The sequence below is a fragment of the Equus quagga genome, chromosome 11, assembly GCF_021613505.1.
Source record: "Equus quagga isolate Etosha38 chromosome 11, UCLA_HA_Equagga_1.0, whole genome shotgun sequence".
NCBI classification, from domain to species: Eukaryota; Metazoa; Chordata; class Mammalia; order Perissodactyla; family Equidae; genus Equus; species Equus quagga.
Genome location: NC_060277.1, coordinates 104256722 through 104282666, shown reverse-complemented (window position 1 = coordinate 104282666; position 25945 = coordinate 104256722). Strand labels below are relative to the sequence as shown.

At 46.2% G+C, this 25945-nt stretch overlaps 2 protein-coding genes across 7 annotated transcripts in view; one reads left to right on the top strand and one right to left on the bottom strand.

Moving 5' to 3' along the window:
• The window catches only part of WIPI1 (WD repeat domain, phosphoinositide interacting 1), a 32559-nt gene extending 19487 nt beyond the window's left edge, over window positions 1-13072 (top strand). Inside the window, exons 5-13 of one of the 3 annotated variants that reach the window (XR_006890652.1) lie at window positions 579-676; window positions 1359-1451; window positions 2157-2227; window positions 2834-2941; window positions 7206-7370; window positions 8127-8234; window positions 8889-9007; window positions 9482-9905; window positions 12543-12678. Coding sequence is in view for 2 of the 3 variants with exons in the window: in XM_046675997.1 (XP_046531953.1) it covers window positions 579-676; window positions 1359-1451; window positions 2157-2227; window positions 2834-2941; window positions 7206-7370; window positions 8127-8234; window positions 8889-9007; window positions 12543-12721 (941 nt within the window). In the remaining variant the exon portion in view is untranslated. Of the gene's footprint in view, window positions 1-578; window positions 677-1358; window positions 1452-2156; window positions 2228-2833; window positions 2942-7205; window positions 7371-8126; window positions 8235-8888; window positions 9008-9481; window positions 9906-12542 lie in introns of all 3 variants that reach the window. The other 2 variants (XM_046675998.1, XM_046675997.1) reach the window with 2 other exon arrangements.
• Window positions 13073-13223: 151 nt separating this feature from the next.
• ARSG (arylsulfatase G) overlaps window positions 13224-25945 on the bottom strand; it is a 108453-nt gene continuing 95731 nt past the window's right edge. For 3 of the 4 annotated variants that reach the window (XM_046675989.1, XM_046675988.1, XM_046675990.1), the window contains 2 exons: window positions 21805-21895; window positions 13224-14094 (listed from right to left, as the gene is read on the bottom strand). In XM_046675989.1, the coding sequence (XP_046531945.1) occupies window positions 13781-14094; window positions 21805-21895 (405 nt within the window). In that variant the 3' untranslated portion in view covers window positions 13224-13780. The remainder of the gene's footprint in view (window positions 14095-21804; window positions 21896-25945) is intronic. The other variant, XM_046675991.1, reaches the window with a different exon arrangement.

The following is a 25945-nucleotide window of genomic DNA, read 5'->3' as shown; positions in this document are numbered from 1 at the left end:
ACACCATGTTAACTGCAGGTGAAGCCTTGAAATGAACTTCCACCTCTGGAGGCGCCCGTTGCCCTTATCAAGGCAGGACATTGGCTCAGAATTGAGCGATTTCTCAATAGGTCCTCACCCCCACCCCCCACCTCCTCTTCTCCAACTTGAAATGACTGGTCAAGTGTATTTAATCACCTGCAGAAGGGCAAACACACACTGCCCTTTCACAGTAGGAAGATTTTTTTCAGTTAGGAGTCGATCCTCTTATAGCCCTTAAAGGTAATGGAATCGGAAGAGAAGCAGATGTTGTTTCAGAGCTCTGGGTAAAATGTGAAAAAGAACATTTTCAGTATTCTAAATTCTCATTGCTTAGCTGTGGAGAGAACATGGGCAGTGTCAAATCATGAAGTTTTCCCCTGTGAATTTACTTTATAGGAGTCTTTGATTAGAACAATCAACTGAAAGTCAATGTCTGCAAAGCCGTTCCTCCCCTCACCAGTAGGTGGCACTGTGGCTGTACTGTTTTCAGATGCCCTTTCCAAGCACGCTCTCTCCCACGGACACTGGCTTTTCATCTGCTCTTTATTCTTTGCCAGGTCTGTGTGCCCTCTCCATCAACCATTCCAATTCTTACGTGGCCTACCCTGGAAGCCTGACTACAGGCGAGATTGTGCTTTACGATGGACACTCCCTGGTAAGTTGACAGTGACCCTCACCAACCCAGCTCACCTGCTTGGCTGTGTGGTCAGTGGCAGGCGATGAGCAGGCGCTGCCACAGTGGGGTGAGGTGCGGAGGCGGAAGCAACAGTAGGGAGTTTGTTCTGGCCACAGCGGTTGTGTGGAGGAGAAGGTAATGATATTTGCCATCATTGCCATCAGTCAACATAACCATGAGGCAGCATGCCAGGCCAGGGCAGACATCTGCAGCATCATGGAAACTTGCCAGCTGGTGGCCTGATGTTGGACTGAATGTGTCATGCTGTGCCATGTCACGGCATGTGACAGTGTGCAGCTGTTTCACATTTCTTGTCCTCTGCTCTCCGAGGCTCCACAGAGCGGAGCACATTGCTGCAGGAAGTGCCCAAAGATGCGTGCGTGAAGAGCCACAATGACTTCACTCTGCATTGGGCAAACTCTTGGTTGTCCATCTTCCCGAGGGCAGGAGAAGGGTTAGAAACAGAGAGGCCCTTGAAGCAGAATCTAGAAATACCAGAAAACAATGTACAGCTTCTATGTAAATGGTCTGGTGGAAAGAGAGAGACAGGGAAGCTGGCAAATGAGGGAGAGTGTCTTGTGAGAAAAGAGGAAAGAGAGGGAGGTGAAATCCATCTTCCCTCTTCCCAGCATCAGTACCCGTTTCCCCTTTTTACCAACAGAAAACCGTCTGCACTATTGCTGCCCACGAGGGGACACTGGCTGCCATCACCTTCAACGCCTCAGGCTCCAAACTAGCGAGCGCATCTGAAAAGGTGAGTGGGCTCCGGGGCATCCTCGTGGGCTCTCCTCCTGTCGGGGTTTGCTGGATGGCTCCCGCAGTGCCAAAGACCTGATGGAAGGAGACTGGTGACACAAGGACTGACTGGTCTCTGGGCCCACTCAGAATTCATTTCAGAGGGAGAATTTGGCCCTACCTGTTGTGATACAGTGATGCATTTATTAATTCTTCACGTCAAAGGCCTGTGTTGTGCAAGATACAAGATACTTTGCCCAAAAACTTAAAGTCCTATTAGAAATGTGCATGCAGATCCTCATAGGTACAGATAGATGCTGCATTTCGTGAACATGGTCTAAACAAAATGCTTTGCTGTTTAGCAGAAGAGATTGATCCCTTCTGACTAGAATAATTGAGGGAGATGATAAAGTTGAGTTTCAAATGCCATGAAAAACAGGTGTCCTTTGGCAGGCAGAGACTGAATATTCTAGGAAGCCGGAGCAGTCTGAGGAGCACTCACAGAGCCTCAGGCTAGGGTGGGATGGGAAAGGGAGCAGAGAGTGTTTAAAACACATTCCAAGAATTACTTCTATGGCGCATATACAAACAAGAAGGTCTCTATGCTTAACACTTGGTGTTTCCTCTTCAGAGACAGATATTCTGAACCAAGCTCCTCTCTAAAGGGACATGTCCTGTGCGAAGCCATTCATGGTATGAAATGTCCACCTGCTTTCTTTTCCAGGGCACTGTCATCCGGGTGTTCTCTGTACCTGATGGGCAAAAGCTCTATGAGTTTCGGAGAGGAATGAAAAGGTCTGTGTTCACTGTAAACCCATTTTAAAGTACCCACAGAAGTCCTGCAGTGGACAGCTGGCCGCCATCTAGGGAGAGGCCGAGGGTGGCTCTGTGCCCTCCACTCCCCCGGAGGAGGTATAACTGTCCTTTCTCAGGTAATTGCCTTGGAGGCCCCCACGTAGTGCATAGTACACCTGAGAAGGTAGACACCATTTTAACACAGAGTTCAGCCATGAGAGTCTTTTTTTGATGTGTGCACGGGCAGCCGGCAAAGGAAAAATGAGCGAGTGAGGGAGTCACAATCCAAAAGTAATTTCTGATCCCCTTCCATGGAAATAAAAAAGTGTCATGGTCTGAGATCCTATCGGCTGTAGGGTTTGCAGCTAGAAAACTTCCCCACTGACAGGAAGGAGCAACGCTATGTTTCTTCTCACCCGAGACCGTGACCCTCTGTGGGTCCTTCCAATGTTAATTCCTAAATATGAATGACACAATGTTAAAGGGATTTTAGAATACTAGACTCTTCAGGATATGTGTAGTTTTCTTGCAAAGCTGATTTTTGGACTATAAGGAAGTTACCCTCATTTTCCTGCCTCACTCGTCCGTATGTTGCTGTGTTTCTAGGTATGTGACAATCAGCTCTCTAGTTTTCAGTATGGACTCACAGTTCCTCTGCGCCTCCAGCAACACCGAGACCGTGCACATCTTCAAGCTGGAGCACCTCACCAACAAGTAAGTACAGCGCCAGACGCAAAATACTCATTAGACGAAAGGAATCAGGTCCGGGTTATTCTGCACTGCTGACCACTGCCAGCATAAGTGATTTCTTCTCTTTGTGAATGCCATAAACTTGGCTGTACTGGTTATGCCTTCACCAGAGTGGTGAGTGGGTGTTGGTGTTAGTGGTGAGTGGGTGTTAGTGGTGTGTGGATGTTAGTGGTGTAATGCATGGAAGCACAAAATCTGGTGCCACCCTCCTGAGTTTGCACCGCAGCTCTGCCCCTTATGAGCTGCGAGGCCTCGGGCAGATAATCTTTCTGTGCTTCAGTTTCCTCATCTGTGAAACAATAATCATTGTGGACGCATCTGAGGCCCGTTGTGAGGATGAAGTGACCTCCTTGACCTCAAGCATTCAGTGTAGTGCTTGGCACGTAGGACCCACTGAGGAGTGTTGGCCAGTCTAGCCATAAGTGCAGCAGTGTAGTCATCCTCACTGTTACCCCCTCCACCGGGTGCTCAGTGCCCGTGGCTGTAACTGCGGTGGGAGTGGAATGAGGGTCGGCCGTATGAAGCATGGGTGAGATTGTCCAGTCGATTGCCATGCCTGCTGTAATAAATTACCACAGACGTAATGGCTTGAAACAGCACCCAGCTATGATCTCACAGTTCTGTAGATCGGTGGTCCAGGACAGTGTGGCTGAGTTCTCCGCTCAGGGTCTCATGAGGCGGAAATCCAAGTGTCAGCTGGCTGCGTTCTCATCTGGAGCTCAGAGTCCTCTTCCAAATCCTTCCTGTTTTTGGCAAGAACACAGGTCCTTGCCATGTAGCAGTGAAGCCCCCGCTTCCTCGCTGGCTCTCAGCTCTGAGAGGCGGCTGCATCCCTTCTCACTTAGCCTTCAAACCAGCAAGTCACATTGATTCCTTCTCATGCTTCGATGTCTCCGCTTGCCCTTCTGCCACTAGTTGGAGAAAGCTCTCTGCCTTTAAGGCTCTTGTGATCAGATTAAGGCCACCTGGATAATCCCCCCACCTACCGTCATCTGGGCCGTATAACACAGCACAGTCTCAGGACTGCTGTCTCATCTCCGTCACAGGTTCCAGGGACCAGGGCGCGGAATCTTGGGGCCATTCCTAGAAACGCTGCCTGCCATTGGTGTGTGAGCACTAGTTTATAGTGTTAAGTACCCGCTAGGTGCGTGCCATTGTCCACTCTTGGAGACATCTTATACTGGAAAGTGGTGAAACTTTCCAGAAGAATTCTCCTCCCATGCCATCATCCATGGCAGTGTCACCTTGCCCAGCCCTCCTCCCAAGGTCAAGATCCTGCTTCTAGTAGCACAGTAGATGGCTCACGCCTTCTCAGGCGACTTCAGATACCTCATGTCTCCTGACACTTCTCTTTAGTGTCATTATAGGAAATGGAAACGTGAAGAGTACTGATGAGCTCAGTTACACTCAGAAAACAGGCGATAGAGTCAGCAATAGCAACACTTGTACGTTGACAGAGCGCTTCACAGTTCATAGAGCATCTCAGACACTTCCTCCCCGCATCCCCTCAACATTCCTAGAAGCAGGAGAGTGGGAGTTTCATAAATGGGGAAATAGGTCCAGAGAAGTTCAGAGTCTTGCTCAAAGCCAGGCTCTGTCTCCACATCCAGGGTCTACATGTCAGTGCCACATTTTATGCCCCCGCCAGGCTTCCAGAGCCGCTCCAGAGTGGACGTGTCCCAAGGACATACTCCTGTGCCGGGTTCACAGTTGTACCAAGAAAGACCCATCTTCTGGGATGGAAGAAATTCTTCTCCTCATAATATGGTAGAACTCCCATGAGAAAAACACTTTTTCCACCTAATTCGTATGATACAGTACCCAGGCTCTGTCACGTATGTATTCGTGTGTGTCTGACATGGTATCCAGCCTCTGTCCCCCGACTTCTGAAACTCCATCCAAGGGCACCAGCGTCCAAGTCCCTGTGCCCTGGATTTTTCGGTCCCAGTTCTGACTTCCCTCCATAAGCTGGCAGAACACTCTCTCTCGGGAGACCTTGTCCCCTGCTGGTGTTTGAACACTAGGAACTGCTCCCTTCTCGCTCCTCAGTTTTGCTGGAACCCTTCAAATGTCCATCCCTCTTTATATGTATCCCAAAGCCTATTGTTTTCCCTGTAGTTCTTACTCTGCACATTTTCCCCAAAGACTATATCTGTTTTCTAGACTTTTCTGTAACTTCTCAGACAGCTTCTAAAACTTAAGCCCTCATCTCTTCTGGAGCTTGAATCCATCATCCGCTGTGGTGGGCTGGAGCACTGGAGGGTGGCTGAACTTTTAAGATAGCCTTTGGTCCCGAGTTCTGCAATGGAGTGATCCCAAACCACCACTTTAGTCGTCTCCATCTAACTTTATTATTGGTGCTTAAGAGAGGAAATTGCCACTTGAACCCATTTCCCTCTCCAGGCTCTCCTGTTTCTGTCAGTGATCTCAGAAAACCAGGAACAAAACCTCCAAGTCGCTCTTGACTCTGCCCTCAGCGGTCCATGAAGTGTTAATGCGTCCTGTATAAGGTGGCTCACATTTGCCTCCCCTGTCCCATTTCTCAGGCCACTGCCCTTAACCAAGTCTTTAACATCTCTTGTCTGGTCCACCTCATTAGTCTCACTCCTTCTAGTCTCTTCTTACCCATCCATCCTATATCTTCTCATTGGACTAATCTTCTGAAAATCTTCTTTGAACATGACCCTTCTTCCTCAGACACCTTTATTCTCCTTTGTCCTTGGGAATAAAGTCCCAGATCCTCCAGCCTGGCACTCAAGGCTTCTCTTGCTCCACCTTATCTGCTGCTGTGGGCTCCCTGCCTCTTCCACCTCAGCCAGACCAGCCTAGCTGTGACTCCCGGTTGCATTGCTCATCTGCGTCCCCCTCTGAAGTGCCCTTGTCCCGCCCCCACCCCAGGCCCTGAGTCAGACCTACCTTCAAAGCCCAGCTCAGCGGCCACCACCCCCAGGACCTCTTCAATCACACCAGCCTTAGAGACACCATCTTGTAAAATAGCATTTGCTGCGTGCCAGATGCTATGGGAGGCCCTTGCTGTACGTTCCCTCTTAGTTCTCACAGGGAGTGACTGTGGTTATTTCTGCTTTCCAGATGAGGAAATGGGAACTGAGAGCGAAGGATGCTCACCCCCCACTCCCTCCCCTGTGGAACTGGAGTAGCATTGCCTGTGTCCTTTATGTGGCATCTTACGTTAACTGCTCATTTTCTCTTTTTATTTATTTGGACTATGTCTTCACCTTGAACTCAGGACCTGGATATTATACCTCTTTGTAAATCCCTCCCCTGCTTAGCACAGAGCTCTTGGGCAGGCAGTAAGGTACGTGTCACCACGCTCAGGGTCACAGAGTGATGGTCGTATGCCTAGAAGGGCCTGTCATCTTCATATGAGAACATCGAGGCCCAGAGAGGTTTGTCGAAAGACCACCTAGCCAGTTGGTAGCAGTGAGACATAAACCCCAGAGGTTCTGAGCTGCGGTATGTGTTCCCCGCCAGGACCTGGTCTCGTAGACAGGCGGCCTCTCAGCGGGTGCTCTGGGAGCGCGTGTGGCCGCCCTCGTCCTCAATGTGCTGCCCACTGTGAGGAGCACAGAGGCAGGTGTGTGTGCCCTGTCCATCTCCGCGTCTCTCTCGCACAGAGCAGTCACCCGCTTTGTCTGACGGAGTTGCTAGGATGAACTGTGATGACTGCAGGGGGCGCACCAGGTCCCTTTGAATTGTCTCCAGCACTATGAATCGCTGGGGACCTGGGTGGCTCCAGGACTGTAATCAATGCCTCCCAGAGTGTCTGCCCAGAGGCCTGCTTCCCCCTCAGTCTGGCTGGGCAGCCTTAACGCTGAGATCAGTCTGTTCTGCCGTGAGCCCAGGACAAGGCTCGAGCTTATTTTACAGAGTCCAGATACCGATTCCGTCACATTCTCTACCCTAGCCCCGTTTAGAAATCTAGAAATCAGACTAATGATCAGACACAGCTTTTTTAATGTAGGAAAGCAGTAGCATTGGGTACCTCTTAACAGCTTGCAATGGCTCTTTGGAAGGACAAACAAGCCCTTGACGCCCTTTTGGTATTGCCAGAATGATATGTCCCGAGTTGTTCTAGGTGGGCAGAACATTATGCTACGGCACAGTTTCTCCCTGTTGCGCCGAGTACAGCTCACAGCGTTCAGATGTGTGGATGTTGGATCCATGCCGGTGCCTGCAGCTCATCCTGGCCTATGCATTGCTCCCCCAGTCGACCAGAAGAGCCTTCGACCTGGAGTGGCTACATGGGAAAGATGTTCATGGCTGCTTCCAACTACCTCCCCGCCCAGGTGACAGACATGATGAACCAGGACAGGGCCTTTGCCACCGGGCGTTTGAATTTCTCTGGGCAGAAGAATATCTGCACCCTCTCCACGTACGTATGGCACCACCCACCCTCAACAAGCACAAACTTCCACAAACTCAATTCCCAAAGCACAAAATCCCCAAAGACGAGAAAAGAAAGAAAAGAGAAGATGGCCAGGAAGGGTGAGCAACAGCCTGCAGTCTCCCCGTCAGCTGGTTACCGTCCTGTCTGATTGAAATCTGTGTTCTCAGGGGCAGCTGGAAGCTGGTGTGGGCGTTTCAACCTCTGGTTACAGTGGCACTGTCTTGAAGACAGTTTCTATGTTTATGTAATTATGTGAAAAGGTTCTAGTTCCAGAGTCTAGGTTCAGACGCCTATTAACAGAGTTAACAGAAATTTTATCTAAGAAATAGAACATTTGAAAAATGTTATAAAACTAGCCAGCCAAGATGGTGAGCCAATTTTTCCCTTTTTCCCTTTCTGTCACTGTTAAAAGCAGACACACATAAGATAGAGACTACGTCCCGTTCAGGGGAGCTAATGTTTCTGCCGGCAGTAGCTTTTCTCAGAGTAATAGTGTATACAGACATCATTTTATCTCATCCACATAATTATGTTCAGAGACAAGGAATAATCCTCAAGGTAGATCGCTGGGTCAGAATGCAAAGAAAGGCCAGAAGCCCAGACTCTGGGGTCAGCGGGCTCAGTGTCTGTTGATGGCAGGAGAAGTTGGTGACAGCCAGGGTGAGCGCAGTTGTGTCATTTGAAACTGGTCCATTACCCATCTTTGTTGTAATCACAGCGCGTGTTTCCTTTGGCTCTTAGGATCCAGAAATTGCCAAGGCTGTTAGTTGCATCCTCCGATGGACACCTTTATGTCTACAATTTGGACCCTCAGGACGGAGGAGAGTGTGTCTTAATCAAGACCCACAGGTGAAGAGACCAGTTTTCAAACAGACAGCCTTCAGGAGCTGGTTGTGTAGAGTTGTCACTTGGCCAAGAACAATGACAAACTTTAGTGCTCTTGCTTTCCATTCTTCTTCACGGGCAGTCTCGGTGGCAGACCTCTGGCGGGCATCTGCTCTGTGTTGGGTTTGCCGTCAGGCGTCCTCACCCCGCTGTATGCTTCTGGGAAAGCGCCAGGATGAATAACATGCAAAACGCAATGTCTTCCTGCTCGGCCTTTCCTCCTGGTACAGGCCCTCTTACATGATGGGTGCTCAAAACTGTTTACTGAATTGAATGAAAAAGTTCTCTTGATTTCTGTGACCAAGTGCAGGGCGACCTCTTCCTGCTCCTGACAGGACACCCTGAGCTGCCCTCGCCCATGGAGCTCCCCTTGAGTGCGTGTCTTAGTGTCCTTGCCAGAGTGTTCCAGGAAGAGCAAAGGGCCAGTGTGTGTTTATTAAATGTAAGAGAAAGGAGTGGTTGTGGACTTGCGTGATTGACCCTGGCAGTTTCAGCGCTGAGAGGTCTGTACTTTAAGCTCAAGTGGCCAAGTGCGAGCTTCCTGGTGCTTTTCCTTTGAAAGTGTCCTGGATTTGTGATGATCTCCTTTTTCTTTCCCTTCTTAATTGCTGCAATTAGCTTGCTTGGCTCAGGAACCACAGAAGAGAATAAAGAAAATGACCTCAGACCTTCATTACCTCAGTCTTATGCAGCAACAGTAGCCAGACCAAGCACATCTTCAGCTTCCACGGTGCCAGGTGAGCGGAGGTACGGGGCTTCCGGGGGCGCTTTGAGGGGACATGTCTAACAGCAACCCTCTTCTCCCTCCACTGTTCTCTGGGATGCAGCACTGTCCCTGAACCAATTTTTTCCTCTCAGGTGAGGCCCTGGGAATAGTCTTTGAACTCAGGCCCCTAACCTGGCAGGCAGAGCACAGAACGGTCATTTCCCTAACAAGTAGCTCAACCCTTTGCCTCGCTGAGATTTTGCAAACAGGTGCAGAGCGTTAGGCGCCTGGGGTGGAAGGGTGGGTGAGACCAGCCCACCCGTCTCTCATGCTGAGACCACAAATGGTGGGGATTTGCCTCACCTGAAGCCCAGCCTCTCCAGTCGAAAGGCGAAGGCAGCCTCCGTGGTTTCCCCAGCTTCGCCCTTTCTCTGCGGTCCTGCCCTGGGTCATGGCATAAGAACCGACCGTGCGGCTTCTCTCAGGTCTCATTCTTGGTTTCCAGGTTATTCTGAGGATGGCGGGGCGCTCCGAGGAGAGGTTATTCCTGAACATGAGTTTGCGACGGGACCAGTGCGTCTTGATGATGAGAATGAATTTCCCCCTGTGAGCATTAGGAATCCTTAAAAGAGCGGCTCAGTCTGTATGCTTGGAAGGACACCTTCGCCTCGGGCAAGAGGCGAGGTCTCTCTCCCTGTTATCTGGTCTATAACAACTAGTCCTCCTCTCTCACGGTCAGAAAGCCGTAGAATGTTTATTGTGCTGTGTGCTTCAGACCCTACCGGCTAGTCTTTAGGTGTTGTGCTAGACCCGACAGCACTGGAATAACTGAATCCTAATCCAGGGAGTCTCGGTGGCCTCGTTACACTCAAGAGGCCTGGAATCCTTGACCTTGCTTCTTTAGAAGCACTGTCTTTGCTGCTCAGAAGGTAGGAACTCATGTCTGTGTAACTCCTATTTTCCTGAGGCTCCTAAGGAGGCTCCTGCAGAATGCAGAAGCCCCGTCCTTGGGCTAAAGATGATAATCTAACAGGGCTGGGCCGCTGCACTCTGCAGGCAAGCTGGACACTCACCCCCACCTCCGGCCCTGACCGGACAGACCCCAGCTCCCCTGCAGCTGCAGGCAGTCGTTAATTAAGAGCCTAACAGCTGCGCAGAGAGCGGGAGCGGTGGTCAAAAGGTCCCCCAGACACCTTGAGCTCAGTGTCCCAGCATCCTGCCTCAGCTGTTCTGGCAGCGAGGGTCCCCAGGGTTGGCTGGGTGCTAGTCCTGGCTTCTTCCAGCATCCCTGCCTGAAGAGAAGATTCTCTCCCTGGGTGGCTGCCAGCGCCTCCTTAGCTTCTAATTCTTCAAGCTTCCACTTAGAGCAACATATAGACCCCTCTTGTGAGCTTCAGTTAGAGAACAGCCCAGACAGTCAACCTGAAGTCATTTAGAGATGGAAGCAGTGTTAGGGCCAAGACCTGGAGAGTCAACAGAGTGAGTGACCCTCCTGGAGCAGGGAGGAGTAGCCATGTGGGTATTGCCTCCATGCCCATCATGTCTTGGTGGATAACGTTTTTCTCTTGACTGTTATTTTGTATCAGTTGAGATTCCATTTGCAAGAGGATGGATGCAGGTCTGACTTCTTTCTTGCATAGATGTGTGGGACAATCCAGTAAGTGTAGTCAGCTGAAAAAAAAAGCTATCGTGGGGCCCTTTGTGCAGAACTGGAGGGCTGGGTTTGTGATTTCCCATAAAGCCTCTGTGGAGTGCAGGTTGAGATTTCCATTTCTGGCTTTTAATAAGCAGATTGCCAAATATGATGCTAACAAGGAAGTTTACATTTTAGGGGTGGAGAGCAGTGGTTCTTAAAAATACTAATTATGAATATAAAAGCATCCATTTGCTTGCTGCCCCCACCCCCCCCCCCCCACCGAGAAACCAGTTGTTTTGCCTTTGGGTTCTCATGCCCCGGCTAGCCATAAAGGGAGTTTTTCTGTCCCTCCAAAGTTGCTGGTTATTTACCTGAAGTTGCATCTTCCAGGAACCAGAGCAAGTCACATGCAGTGGGGATAAATGTGACTGTCAAGGTTTAGAGCGTTCACTCATTAGGTTCCATTTCAGTAATTTTGGTAAATGTCTGTGACTGCTATAAAAGGTTATTAGATTATTAATTAGATCCTTAATGGTAATCACAGTAAACCTCACAACCTCTTATATTTACAGAATTGGGGTACTACTTCGGATATTGGCATTCAGGACATGGTTCCTTGCCAAACAAAACCTGTATAAAATAATAGGTACACTGTGTAGATCGTTTGTTTGCAGTGAAAAAAAAATTGGAGATGCTTAAGAACTAGTGCTGAAGCTTGTCAAGAGGCCCGTTCGCCTGTACGCTGCCAGGAAGCTGGGAATGAGCCAGCCGTTCTATCTCCCACTTAAGGACCAGATGAGTAAGAGTTGGTTTAAATTGCATCAGGGATTTTTATTTATACACGAGGAAGGCTTCCTGCTACTGAGAGTGTTGATATCCAGAATGGTTGTTAGACCCTAGGGCCAGTGGTCGGCATCACGGAGGCCATCAGACCCTGGCTCTGCCCTCGAGCCTGCAGGTAGTCAGGGAGGAGAGGGCTGTGCTCCTACGAGATACCAGCCGGGTAGCAGGTGGGCTTCTCCATCTCACTGCACGAGGGTCAGAGGTGTGAGTGCTACTGGGATCCTCTCTCAACATGGCCCATCTCACTCATGCTCTTACTGGCGATAAGGTTCAACTGGAGATGCCAGACAACATCCCCTCTCTGCCTTCATGCTGGATCACCATGCCTATTACAAATATTTGCCCCGAATTCACATCTCTAGCCACACTCCTTAAAAACTTCCCAGATTGTGAAAGGATCTTGGAGTCTCAGCTTTGTTAAAATCACTTCTCTCATAGTTATAAACATGGGCTTGCTGCATAATCTCATGAGAGGCTCCCTGGGCCTTCGCCTTAAGAACATGGGTCATCACTAGTGGTCTTTTAAAAATAAATATATATATATATATATATGTATATATATACTGACACTTCCTGGATAGGATCACTCTTATCTCCTTGGGATTTACTTTGCCCTATGAACAATGAAAGAAAAAAGAATTGATCATTTCTGGTACCTTAGAAAGATGCTGTATTCAGGAGGGTGAGTAGCTTTTGTTTCAGTAACAAGCCAGCCTTTACATTTTCTGACACCAGCCTTACTCTTGTGAGCAAGAGAAAGGGAATTGGGACCAAGGGTATTGTCTGACTTTTTTAATAGTGACTCAGCAGTCTGTGTTTACAAGTAAGATGAGCCCTTTTAAAAAACACACATATACATAAAAATACACACACACATATTTTATATATAGTCAATATTTTCTGAAACTGTGCCATACTCATCTATGCCTAAATAAGGTGGGTGAATTTTCTGTGGCCATGTGTGAGGGTCAGTCTGTGGACAACCTCCCCCTGCCGACCCCACGCGGGCACAGATCTGTTGATAATGCAGCCTGCCTAACAGCCTCTTCCTGGAAAGAGTAAGGCCATTCTGTTTTGATTTCGGTAGATAATCTTGTGCCGTGGAAGTCAGAAGGGCAAAACGAAGCTGTCATGATGAGAAGCACACCTCAGAAATCAGGACATCCCATATCAGGTGGTTTTGGAGAAAACAAGGAAGGTGGAAGAATGGAGTGCGATTGTGTGCGCAGAATTGGGGGGCAGGAATGCCAGGCGCCGCCTGCTTAAGCCCTGGGACAAGGTTCATGGCTCAGCAAGGCCTCCTCAACCCTGGTTCCCAGTGGGGGCGGGAGACTCTGCATACACATCCTGCTATTTAAAATATGTTACAGTTGTAGTGTCAATGCTAACTAACCGTATTGGACTATAACCGGAATTTTATATTAAAAAGGGCATCCTTTTTAAATGTATGCTGTGTAAAAATGTACTTATAGGAAAATCTCTTGAAAATGTATTTCTTGTATATTACATACACTGAGAGACTGTTTTAGCCAGGCAAAGTATTTTTGCAGTGATTGGAATAAATCATTTATTACCTTTGAGTCCCATTTAGGACACTAATAAAATCATGGCAATGCATTTTTGACGCTTTAAAAATTTATTTCTTCATGGCTTTAGGAAGCAGGAAGAACTCCTAAAATCTTTAAAATACAGCCATTTTACCTTAGAAAGGGAGTGAGGGGCGGCAAGTAGGGCCATGGACTTCTCTATGGGCTCTTCGCTCTGAGACCTGGAAACAGATCTGACTGTCTTGTCAACACCCCTGCTACTCAAGGCGGCCCTGGGAGCTTCCTAGAAACAGAGACCCTCAGGCCCCACCCCAGACCTACTGAGTCAGAATCTGCATTGTCACAAGATCCCAGGTGATTTTTATGCGTATTAAAGATGGGGAAGCCCTGCTCTGGATACCAGTTGTAATGAGTCTGTGCTAAAATGGCCAGCAAAGCTTGGTATTTGGAAAAAACCCTAACATGTATCGTGTGCCTGCTCTGCTTCAGGCAGTGTACCAGGCGTCTTCACGTATTGCCTTATGTCATCCTCAAAATCATCTTGCAAGTTATGTTAAATAATTGCCCAAGTTCAAATGCTAGGCCTTGAACCTGGTCTGACCCAAAGCCCATGTGCTCTCCATTACAGCTGGGCACAGCTATTCTCTCAAGCCAGCATGCAGAAGGGACAGTGGGGGGGTGTGCAAAGTGGTGGCTTCAAAACAAAATCCTGAGACTTAGTTTCAAAGCATAACTGTGAAGAGGGTAAAACTGAAGTTGAGGTGTGAACTTGCCCATCTCATTTCCAGATATTTCTGCTTGTAGAAAAATCGGTCTGTTCCGTGGCGTGGCAGCGGCAGGCAACTTGGTAGGGGTTACAGCAGGGAATGACAGAAGGATCCTGAGTGTAATCTGCCCTGGAGATGTTGTCGTCAGCAATGTCTTGAAGGACGTCTGCAAGAACCTCCCTGACCTTGGGCAGTACGCGCTGGTATTCGGCACTGCCTCTCTCCAGAGGCACACCTTCTGCAATGTCATTTTCTAGATTAAAAATAAGAGGAGGCTCATGATGCTGCTCAGGCCCAGTGCTCCCATCACAGGCTTTGGCTCCACCTAGAGAGAGGATGACAAGAAATACCCTGTTAAACCCAACTTTGGCCCTGTGTTGGAAAGAGGAGAACTGTGATTGATTATCAATTAATTCAGCCCTTGAATATTCAAATCATGGCTCGCCCTGTCAAAGAAATTACCTTGAGAATCTATAGGCTCATTCCAGTGATGTCCCTGTTGTCAGAATGATCTGGAACTTCTCCTTGGACTTGCCTTCAGAGCCAGTAGAACATGTATTCAAATATCTTTCATCTTTGCCCTTTGGGAGTAAATTTAATGTTTTTTGACACTTGATTTCATGAATACCAAAGATATTCAATTTGGTGAATTAGGCAAGAAGGCAAAGTGAGTAATTTCACTTTGGGTTGAAGTTGAGATTATTGTATGAATTAGAATCTGGCTATTAAGGCAGTCCTAAAAGAAGAGTGACAAAAATGTCTGGAGTGATGGCAGCATCCTTGGCTGTTACTGATTCAGATGACGTTTTTTTTTTTGCCTTTTCCATAAAAATAAATAGTAAGATATCTGACAGAAGTTAATATAATATAATTGAATAAACAAAAGGAATTAAGGTAAAGGATAGCCCTCGGAAATACAGGAGTTCCTAGACACGTCTTTTGCATCTGAGCTTCTCAGCAGCCAAACATGTGTGAGGTAGAATCTTATCAGTTGCTGGGAGGTGGCAGAGCTTTTTCTGGCTCCTCCTACAGGGGACCCTGTATGATGGAATGCTCAAGGGCTGTGTGATTAGGATGGTCCAACTGACGACTTCTGCTCACACCTGAGACTACCAGATGAAAGCATAATCCCAAGGGCAGTTCAGTAAGAGCAAACCCACGGGGCCGAAGCCATGCTGAGGATGCAGCTTTCCTTCTGGTCCAATCTGAACAGAAATAAGATGTGAAATACGGAGTGAGCAGAATGGGTAGATCGCACAGCCTTTAGGGAGCCCTCCGTGAATGGTCCTCCTATGACTGAGATTCAGGTTGTTTACAAGAGAGGAAGAGTTAGTGCCGTTGCCTAGAGCTTGGAGTTGAATTTGGCTCTTCTTCATTGCCAAGAAAGGGCGGTGACATGAGGTTTGGCAATTAGTCAAGCGAAGGTTGGGATTGACTCCTCTCATAAAAATTAAAGACTCCCACTTAAGGGAATAGTGGAGTAGCTTACAGAGAACTAGCCCTTCTATAGATAACAATTATAAATTCTAGGCAACATACTAAAAAAAGAAAAACAACTAATTGAAGGCACTAGAAAATAACCAACGCAGGCAGGAAGTGAAAGGGATTTGATGCTTGAAAGAAGAAAGCTACACTGGGTTGGGTCCGTGTTTAAAAGTTTTTTTCCCTGGGGACGCCCCCAGTCTGTCCAGCGCGGAGCAGCCCAAGGAGAAGGCTGTGGTCTCTTTGGCTTGAGATGTCAGTGGACCGTGTTCAGGGCTCCACCACCCATGAAAATTGGTGGGTGAAATCCTGGGAAGGAGGGAGCCAGAGAGGGGAAGCCTCAAAAATCTGAGAATAAAGTCCCTTCAAATCCTTGGCTCACCCCTGAACTGTGCACACACAAGGGAGACAGATCCTAGCAACAGCTAGAAGTCTGACTGGTTCAGCAGACATTTCTGTGCTCCCCACTGCAGGGGAGGGAGAGTTTAGAGTATGAATTCTATTAAGTTAGAAAGGTTTGATAAACACTTCCTATTTTCCATTGAAGTACCAAAAGGTTCACGCTAGGAGTAAAGACAATAAGACAATGTCCCAAAACTAAGGCATTTACCTAAGATTAAGAACAAAATCTGAAAGAGCCAGTTCTGACAAAGTATAAAACCAAACTTCCACAAGTTTAAGGGGATTAGCTAGTAATTAACTGCCCATGAGAACAAACAATCAATGCTCTTCGGATAACAGAAGTCAGAATCTTTGCAATGCAGCATCCATAATGTCCAGGTTTTAAAAACTAAATAGGAAACTTCCAGTTTCTGATCCAGCACGCAAGGAGCTTGGAAGTCATCACTGCATCCTAACAAATAAAAATCTAAACAAACTGAAAAATCAACAACTCTTCTTAAAATTGTCAGAGAAGTAAAGTTACAGGGCAAACCACTGCTCCCAAAATTGGAGAGACAGACAGGTGAAAACAGAGAATCACAACATACTAGAGCAAAACCCATGAGCAGACACCTCCAGGGACCAGCACCCTTGTGGGGAAAGCTGAACTGTAAATGACAAACTGCTGGAGACTCAGTGTGGACAAGTCTGAGAGTTAAAAACCCCATGGGGGACGGAGAGGCAGTCATTTCTGAGATGGAAATTCTAAGAAAGAATCAAAAACAAATGCTAGTGCTCAAAAACACTATAAGAGAAATAAGAATAAGAATGCCTTTGATGGGCTCATTAGTAGAATGGACATGGCTGAGGAAGTAATCTCTGAGCTTCAGGATATCTCCAAAGAAGCTTCCAAAATTAAAAAGCAAGGAGAAAGAAAGACTGAAAGAAACAGAACAGAATATCCAAGAACTGTGGGACAACTATAAAAAGTTTAATAAATGTGTAATGGGAATACCAGAAGGAGAAGAAAAAGAGAAAGGAACAGAAGAAATATGTGAAACAATGATAACTGAGATTTTCCCCAAATTCATGTCAGACACCAAACTGCAGATTAAGAAAGCTCAGAGAACACCAAGCAGGGTAACACCTGTGAAAGACACTGTCAAGAGAATGAGAAGGCAAGCCACAGACTAGAAGAAAATATTTGCAAAGACATATCTCAGAAAGGACTGTTATCCAAAATATACAAAGAACTGTTAAAACTCAACAATGAGAACATGGACAACCCAATTAAAAAGTGGGCAAAAGACCTGAAAAGATACCTCGTCAAAGAAGATATACACTTAGAAAACAAGCATATGAAAGGATGCTCAACACCATATGTCATTAGGTAGTTGCAAATTAAAACAATACCCAATTACCACTACACACCTATTAGAGTGGCCAGAATCAAAAACACTAACACCACCAAATGCTGGGGAGGATGTGGAGCAACAGAACTGTCACTCACTGCTGGTGGGAATGCAAAGTAGCACAGCCACTTTGGAAGACAGTTTGGTGGTTTCTTACAAAATTAAACATACTCTTCCCATATGATTCGGCAATTGCACTCCGTGGTATTTACCCAAATTAGTTAAAAACGTATGTCTACACAAAGACTTGCACATGGATGTTTATTGCATAACTGTCAAAATGTGTTCATAAGTCTGAAAACTTGGAAGCAACCAAGATGTCTTTCAGTGGGTAAATGGGTAAATAAACGGTGCTACATCGAGACAATAGAATATTATTCAGCACTAAAAAAAAGCTATCAAGCCCTGAAAAGACATGGAGAATAAATGCTGTGTTAGTCAGCACAGGCTGCCATAAAAAAAAAATCATAGAAAATGACAGACCAGTATCCCTTATGAATATATATATAGATAGATAGATAGATAGATAGATAGATTAGATGCAAAAAACCTCAACAAATACTAGCAAACTGAATTGAGCAGCACATAGAAAGGATTATACACCATGACCAAGTGGGATTTACCCCAGGGATGCAAGGTTGGTTCAACATATGAAAATCAATGTAAAACAATGTATATTAATAGGATAATGGACAAAAAAAAAAAATGATCATCTCCAAAGTGCAGAAAAAGCATTTAACAAAATCCAACACTCTGCCATCAGATAAACACTCAACAAACTTGGAATAGAAAGAAACTTCCTCAATCTGATAAAAGGTATCTACGAAAAACCCATAGCTAACATCATACTTAGTGGTGAAAGACTGAAAGCTTTCCCTCTAAGATAGGAACAAGAGAAGGAAGTCCTCTCTCACTACTTTTTTCGGTATTGTACCCAAGAAATTAGGCAAGAACAAGAAACAAAAGGCATCCAAATTGGGAAGGAAAAAGGAAAACTACCTCAGGGCTGCCACAACAGATGAAAATTGGTGGATGAAATCCTGGGAAGGAGGGAGCTGGAGACTAGAAGCTTCATAATCTGAGAATAAGCTCCCTTCAGATCCTTAGCAGACCCCTGAACTGTGCATGCACAGGGAAGGCAGATTCCAGCAACAGCTAGAAATCTTTGTAGATTTGTAAATGAAATGATCTTATATAGAGAAAAGCAAATGGACAAAACTCCCCAATTAAAAACCAGGGACTGTCAGAGTCATCCCTGATGGCCTAGTGGTTAAAGTTCAGTGCACTCTGCTTCGGCAGCCCGGGTTCAGTTCCCGGGTGCAGAACCGCACCACTTGTCTCTCAGTAGCCATGCTGTGGTGGTGGCTCACAGAGAAGAACTAGAAGCACCTACACCTAGTATACACAACTATGCACTAGGACTTTGGGGAGGGGGGAAAAATAAGAAAGAAGAGGAAGATGGGCTACAGATGTTAGCTCAGAGTGACTCCTTCCCTGAAAAACAAAAACAACAACAAAAACAAAAAAGCAGAGACTGTCAAACGGGATGAAGTAGCAAGAGTCCAATCTATGCTGTCTACCACAGACTCATTTTAAATACACAAACAAATGAGTTGAAAGTAAAAGGAAGAAAATAGATACATCAGGCAAACAGTAAGCCTAAGAAACTGTGACTGTTAGTGTCACACAAACTACACTTCAAGACATGGAGTAAGGAGATAACAAGGGACATTTCGTAAGGATAAAGAGTCCATTTTTAAGGAAGACAAAACTAAAGGGAAATATAGACAATCTACACCCTAGATGGAGATTCTAACACCTCTCTCTCAATAACTGGTAGAACAAATAACAAAAAGTCAGGAAAAATAGAGATGATTTGAACAGCTATCAACCACCTCCATCTAATTGACATGAATGGAACATCAGACTCAAGAAGTGCAGAATACACATTTGCTTCAGTTCCACATGATATTTTTTACCAAAACAGACCATATGCAAAGCCATAAAATAAATCTCAGTAAATTTCAAAAGATTGAAACCTTCCAGGATCTACTTTCTGACAACAATAAAATTGAATTAGAAATTACAAAGATAAGGTATCTAGAAAGACCCCCAAAATTTGGAAATTAAGCAACACATTTCCAAATAACCTATAGGTCAAGGAAGAAATTAGAAGGGACATTAGAAAATATTTCCAACTAAATAATAAAACATGTCCAAATTTGTGAGATGCAGATAAAGCAATACTTAGAAAATTGTAGCTGTAATTGCTTATATTTGAATATAAGAAAAGTTTGAAATTAATATCTAAATGTTCACTTCAGGAAACTAAAATAAAGAGGGTAAATTAAACTCAAAGTAAGGAAAGAATTAATAGAAATAAAGCAGAAATCGTAACAGAAAAGAATAAAGGAAATGAACAAAGCCGAAAGGTGGTTCATTAAAAATTTTAACAAAAGGATAATGGAGAATAATATGAACAGTTTTATGCCAAAAAATTTGACAACTCAGATGAAATGACAACTTATTTGAAAAACACAATTTGCCAAAGTTGATACAAGAAGAAATAGAAAATCTGAAGAGCCCCATACCTATTAAAGAAATTAAATTTATAAGCAAGAACTTTTCCACTAAGAAATCTCCAGGCCCAGATAGTTTCACAGATGAGTTCAATCAAACACGAAAAAAATAATACCAACCTGACACAGAACCTTCCAGAAAAGAGAGGAGAAGGGAACACTTCCCAACTTAATTTACAAGGTCAGCAAAACCCTGATACCAAACCCTGACACAGACACTACAAGAAAGGAAAATTATAGATAAAATCCTAGCAAATTAAATCCAGCGATATATAGAAAGAATAATACATCACAACTAAGTGGGGTTTATCCAGGAATGTAAAGTTGACTTACTATTTGAAAATCAATCTGTGTAATTCACAGCATTAAGAGGGTACTTACACAGGTATATACATTTATAAAAACTCATAGAATTGTACAGTTTAGATCTGTGACTTTGTGTGTAAAGTTTGCCTTAATTAATTAAAAAAAAATCAGTAAGATACCTTAATTCTAGGCCACACATGAAAACAGACTAGTTGCCTTTTAAGGCCACTCCTAGTTCACGACCATAAAAGCAGGTCCTCATCATAAGACACACATCTTCCTCTAATCTAATGCAGTAGATGTCAACTCATCTACTTATCCAAAAGCAGTTTTAAGTAATTAGGATGCAGATTTTCCAAGGGTGGGGGGAGGAGGAATCAGAGCATGTCCGTGTTTCATCCTATTCACAATTTTCCTCCCATCTGTTGAGGTTTCCGCCTTCCCCACCCTGACTCTCCAGGGAGTTGGTGACTCCTCAGAAGAACAGACCTCCCCTGGGTATTATAATTCCAGCCTGATTGTGATCATTTTAAACAGTCCTATTACTTCATAGTAACATTTAAATTCCAATATTGCGGTGCCAAGGGCTTTCTGGCAGGGTTGTGACTTCTGAAATTAACTCAGCCTGGAGAAACCATACCTCTAAGATAGTGTAATGTAAGGACTGTAATCTAGAAACGTTCCATCTGAAAACACAACAAATATCTGACTGGTTTGCATTTTAGGTTTTGGAGAATCAAAGACTGTTGTGGCCTTTTTAATATCCCTCAAGTTCTGAATTCAAAGAACTTGTTTTTATGCCCCATTTTCCTCGGGATCAGTTATTCACACTCGGGGAAAATAATCTGTGTTCTTTATTATATAATTCTTTGGAAAGCTCTAACATTAAATAACTGAAACAAACTGGGATCTGCATCAGGTCCTAGATTTGGGGAGGGGTGTTATTTTTTGTTTTTGATTCATTAAAAAAAAATGTTTGGGTCCCTACTAGATGCAGGACACTGTGCTGCGTACTTCGAGACAATAAAGATAAACGGGTTTACCGAGCTCTGAGACTGGAGAGCTTAAATCTAGCAGAGGAAATAAAAGTTGTACATAAATGACTGGCATATGTGGCACAATGTGATAAATATCGGAGTTCTCCACATCCTACCCGGCTGGGAAGATGAGAGGGAGATTTCTGATCAAGCTGGCATTTGATTTGAGGCCTTAACAGCTGAGAGGACTTCAATATGGAAGCCAAGGAAGAGGGCCGTTGCTCTTGGAGGACTAAGACCGGAACAGTAGATGGACCCAGGATGGAGGAGTCTGAATTCAATTGGCAGCAAGAAATCATTGGAAGAGTTGAAGACCATCCTGATCCAGTATCTCATTTCTAAAATATACATTTAAGATGGTCACAGACTGAAGCCAGAAGCAGGGAGACTTCTGTCGGTTGGCTAAATAGACCTCTGAAGTCTATTTTCTGAAACAGTCTATTGTCAACTAAATTACACTTTAAGATATCTCTAAGCTTCCATTTAATGTTCAGCCAAACTGGCATTTAAAGCATAACAATGGAATGAAACATCCTTCATGTGAAAAAGAGCTATGTAAACGTGCTGAACGAAGTCTGAGCTTGCTGGAGATTTAGGCAAAGAGTAGAAAGACGTTGTTTGTGCATTTGTGGGTGTGGAGGGCCTGTGCTGGGCCCTTGGATGCTGGGAGCTTCCGCTGGACCTGGGTTTTGTGAGCGGCACTGTCAGCGTTGCTGAGAGCTCCCCAAAGGAGGGCAGTCCACACTCATTACTGAAGGCCTGAGTGAGAGTCTAGGTGGAGTAGGGACCAGGGGCCACCATCCAAGTGTGCGAGCAGGGGGGCACCTCCCAAACTCACCAGTGATGTAGAAAGCCTTGTAGTGCTCCAGGCGGACAGTCTGAAGCTCTCCGTACTCTCCGGCTGCCCCGCTGTTGGGATGAAACAGCACCTGGGAAAGGGTGGCAGGGCTTACTACTATGAAACCATGCTAGATGTCCCCTGGAAGGCATCATTTTCTTTGTCATGGTCCTGCTTCTCCACCACCCTCACTATCCTGGTCCCCAGGCCTCCCCGACCCCAAACACTGACAGACACAGGCCTGTAGTCCACACTAGCCATCTCCCAGCAGCGTTTGAAATAGCTATTTTGCTATTGTGGGGGATCAGAATTAGCCACCCCCAAATGTGTCTCTTTGCCTTGATTATTCTTAAGAACAAAAGACTCTGAAAGAAATTTTAACCTTCCCCCGCACTGCCTAAAGGAATTTAAGATAGAAGGCCTGTTCCAGGAAGGAGCTAATACCATAAGATAACATTGTCTACAGCCAGCCCAGAAATCTCTTGTTTAACAAACATTTGCATTTCCACCTCCATGTAAATTGCCTTTCTCCCCTTTGAAGCCCCAAAACACTAACCCCAACATCCTCCTTTGTCTTTAGCTGAAAATGGTATTTAAGGTGGCAGTTTGGGCCATTCTGTCGAGTTGCTCAGTTTTCCTGGGTTTCTCCCATGTATACACGTTATAAAGCTTTGTTTGATTTTCTCCTGTTATTCTGTCTCATGTCAGTTTAATTCTTAGTCCAGCCAGAAGGACCCAGAGGATAGAGGAACTGTATTCCTCCCCGAGACTAGTTAATTAATCTGAGTGGGTTACAGCTCTGTTCAGATTCCTAGGCCCAGGACCAGCTCCATAATTTGCAGGCTCCAATGCAAAATGAGAACAAGAAAAGCCTTGTCCCAAAATTAAGAATTTCAAGACAGCCACAGCACGTGCACTGTAAACCAAGCACAGTGTCCTTCTAAGTGTGGAGTGGTCACACACCCAGGAGGCCACCCCTGCCTGGGCCCCACTCCTCTGGTTCAAGATAGGACCTGGGAACCTGCGTCTTCTACAAAAATTCCCAGGGATTCCGACGCAGGTGATCCTCAGATCTCTTCGAAAAATGGCTTCTTCAGCATCCCGTCAATTTTCTAACTCTCACTTGAGCAAAGATGGCATGAGAAGCATCCTTGAGAAGACAGCTCAGTGTGATTTCTCCAGAACTGGGCACAGCCCAACCTCTCAACCTAGATGCCCTCACCTTTGACTCACTCCTACTCCGCTCAGACTGAGGAAATCCTTCCTCATCAGGTCATCGACGAAAGAAGCACTCTACAAAATGGAAACACTTAATTGAGGGTTCCCAAGGGAAGGATTTGGTAGAAAATAAATGACCATCGTCCTTGGTAGGTTGGTGGGTTTGGGCTGGAAGCGTGAGACTGCCCTGGTATGAATCATGACCGATATATATTGCTGGAAAGCACTTACGTGATTCAGAGTTTCCATGGGGCTAAAAAAAAAAATGAGAAACATCTGTCGGAGCAGTAAACAGCTGTCCCCCAAGTTTCCCAGCTCTGAAAGGACGCTGCCGAGGGCGGGGCTCCTCCCACACCTGCCGCTTCCGTGCTCTCGTGACAATCCCTGCAAGTTCCCCAGCCAGCGTGATGACAGCAGGCTCCTTCCAAACAGGAAAAGAAGTCGTAACTCAAAACGCTCACTTCTTCCAGCCCTGCAGGAAGCCAAGCCTCTCACCGCGGGAGGCTGTTTTGTTTCCTTCTAGAGAGGGCAGGAAGTGGGAGATTTGGAAAGCCTATTGTCAACTGATCTATGATGCACTCAGACCCCCAGAAGGTGGGAGTCAAGGTCCGCTGGTTCAGATCATTGACATTATGTGAGTCTCCATAACAGAAATCCCATAAGGGTGGGCTGCCACATTCAGGATATTTATGCACTGTTACCAGAGGCAACTTCCAAACTCCAGGAGGAAGCAAAACCTCGGGATGGCTCGCTCTCAGAAGTGTGGATGGATTTTGGAGAACTCGTATACGACTTTTTTTTTTTTTCTTCCCTTGGAGCAGACTGATGATGGCGTTCTTGTTTATATCAACATAGGAAGGAGGTTGGCAAATTTACGCATGAATCACAGCTGAAGACATTTCCTCTCCAGAGGACTTCCGGTCCGAATTTCAAAGATAACTTTATCTTCTGCAAACATGTTGCACCTTCCAGGCTGCCTTTCTTACCTGTTGACTCTGTCTTATTTTGTTTTGCTTTTTTAAGTAGGCCAGCGTCTCCTTACATTAGGCCCTGGAGGCTGGTGCTTAGGTAGCATCCCCAGGAGGGCCCTCCCGCCCCATCAGGTGGGGGTGCACAGCTCTCAGTCTCCAAAAGGCTTGCCAGCCACTCCGGATGGCATCTTTCACCACTAGGGGCCTCCCTAAGAGAAGTGATCAGTGTTCCAGAGACTAAAACCCAGCTTCAGTTTCCTCAACGTATGGCCTGCAAGGGTGTGCCAAGCATTTTATGACCCACAGCAGCCGCAGACTGGTTTGGGCTGGGCAGCTGCAGAGCCATTTAGGAAGCCTTCCCTTTGCTGACAGTTTTTGGACCTGGTCCTGGCAACCTGGGGCTGAGATAGGACTTGACCAGTGGTGACAACCTCCAGCTTCCATGTGGGAGTCAGGCAAGCACAAAATGGGACATATGGTGCCAGGCTGTGCACCCTCTCCTTCCCGGCTCCCCTCTCCCTCCTTGGCTGCCCTCATTGCCTAGACACGGACCTATCTGGATCAGAAGCAGAAGTCTCAGCAGATGCAAGAACGTGCAGCATGGCATCAGCTGCTGTGGGTTTTGCACAGCACAGACATGATGTCCCTTGCTGTCGATAAAGTGGGTAGTGAGCAGACCATCCAGCAGGAAAACCAAGAGCCCATTATTTGCCTTGGAACCTCTCAGCACAGGGCCTGGGGAGGTTGCCAGAGAGTACGTTGCTCTAGATTGCTTTAGCTCTTCAACTTTCGGTTACTTCATTTGCAAGATAGGGAAGAACCCAGTTGCTGAGAAGTATTTGCATACTGTTTCTGGATCACCACCTAGGAGTTACTTTGAGCTTCTTGAAACTGGAATGGTTTTCTAAACCAACCCATATTAGAATCCTGTAAGCCCAGGACATCTAAGAGTGAAGACAAATTGTTGAAAAATACATGCGTACACATGTATGTATGTGTGTCGATACTCATGGGTCTATGCGTGTACATCTCTATAGTCGCTTGTATTTTTACCTCCTGGCCTCCCTTCAGCAAATTCGAGGCGATTTACTCTTGTCTCTTTAGTGGCTGACCAAAAAAGACCAAGGACAGATTCAGGGCCAACCACTACCTCTGTTGCCCTCAAACTCCAAATAGTCTATCTCAAGCATCTTTACTAACATTGCAGGAATCTGGTGCTCGGGGAGGCTGGGTGTGACCCACAGGTGCCAGCTCTAAACTGCTTTCACTCTTGACGATTACCATCAGCAGCTTCCGGCAAGCAGTAAGTTATAGCTGTTTCCTTCTGGCCCATGGGGTGTGGTTAGGGAGCAAATGAGCCCAGCTGCAGCTGCGTTACCACACATCATATGTCCCCATGAAAACCCCACACGGTGTTGTGGATTGTATCTGGTCCTTCTACCTGGTTCCTGGGCCCAACCCCTTTGGGCACTAGACCGATGGCTATTAAGCCCTGAAGATGGGGCCTCTCTGAGTGTGCAGAAGGCTGCAACTAGAGAAAGAGCGCTCTCCCATCTGAGAACGGAAGTCAGCTCGCGAAGGGACCGGTTTCCACCGGCGGACCGACAACGTCAAGGAGACCGCAGTCCTTGAAGCACTTCCTGGTGACCCCAATTATTCTATTAGTAGCTATGGTAATAAACACTCAGGAGCACCTCTCCACTGACGTCTTCGATAACCCCCCAGGGTGACATACTGCAAACTTCCAGCCTGGAGGCGGAAACCATCTTCCTGCTTGGCTGTTGCTCCCGAGTAAGGCTCGGCCTGGAAGGGTCTGCAGCTCTAGAGGGTCAGATATTCTGGCAAGAAGCACTCCTTCTTCAGAGGACATTCCAGACATCGTCTGACAGCCCCTAGAAACTACACGAGTGCTCACAGAAGCACTGATGGCCCACTCAGGACCAGGGTGCTGG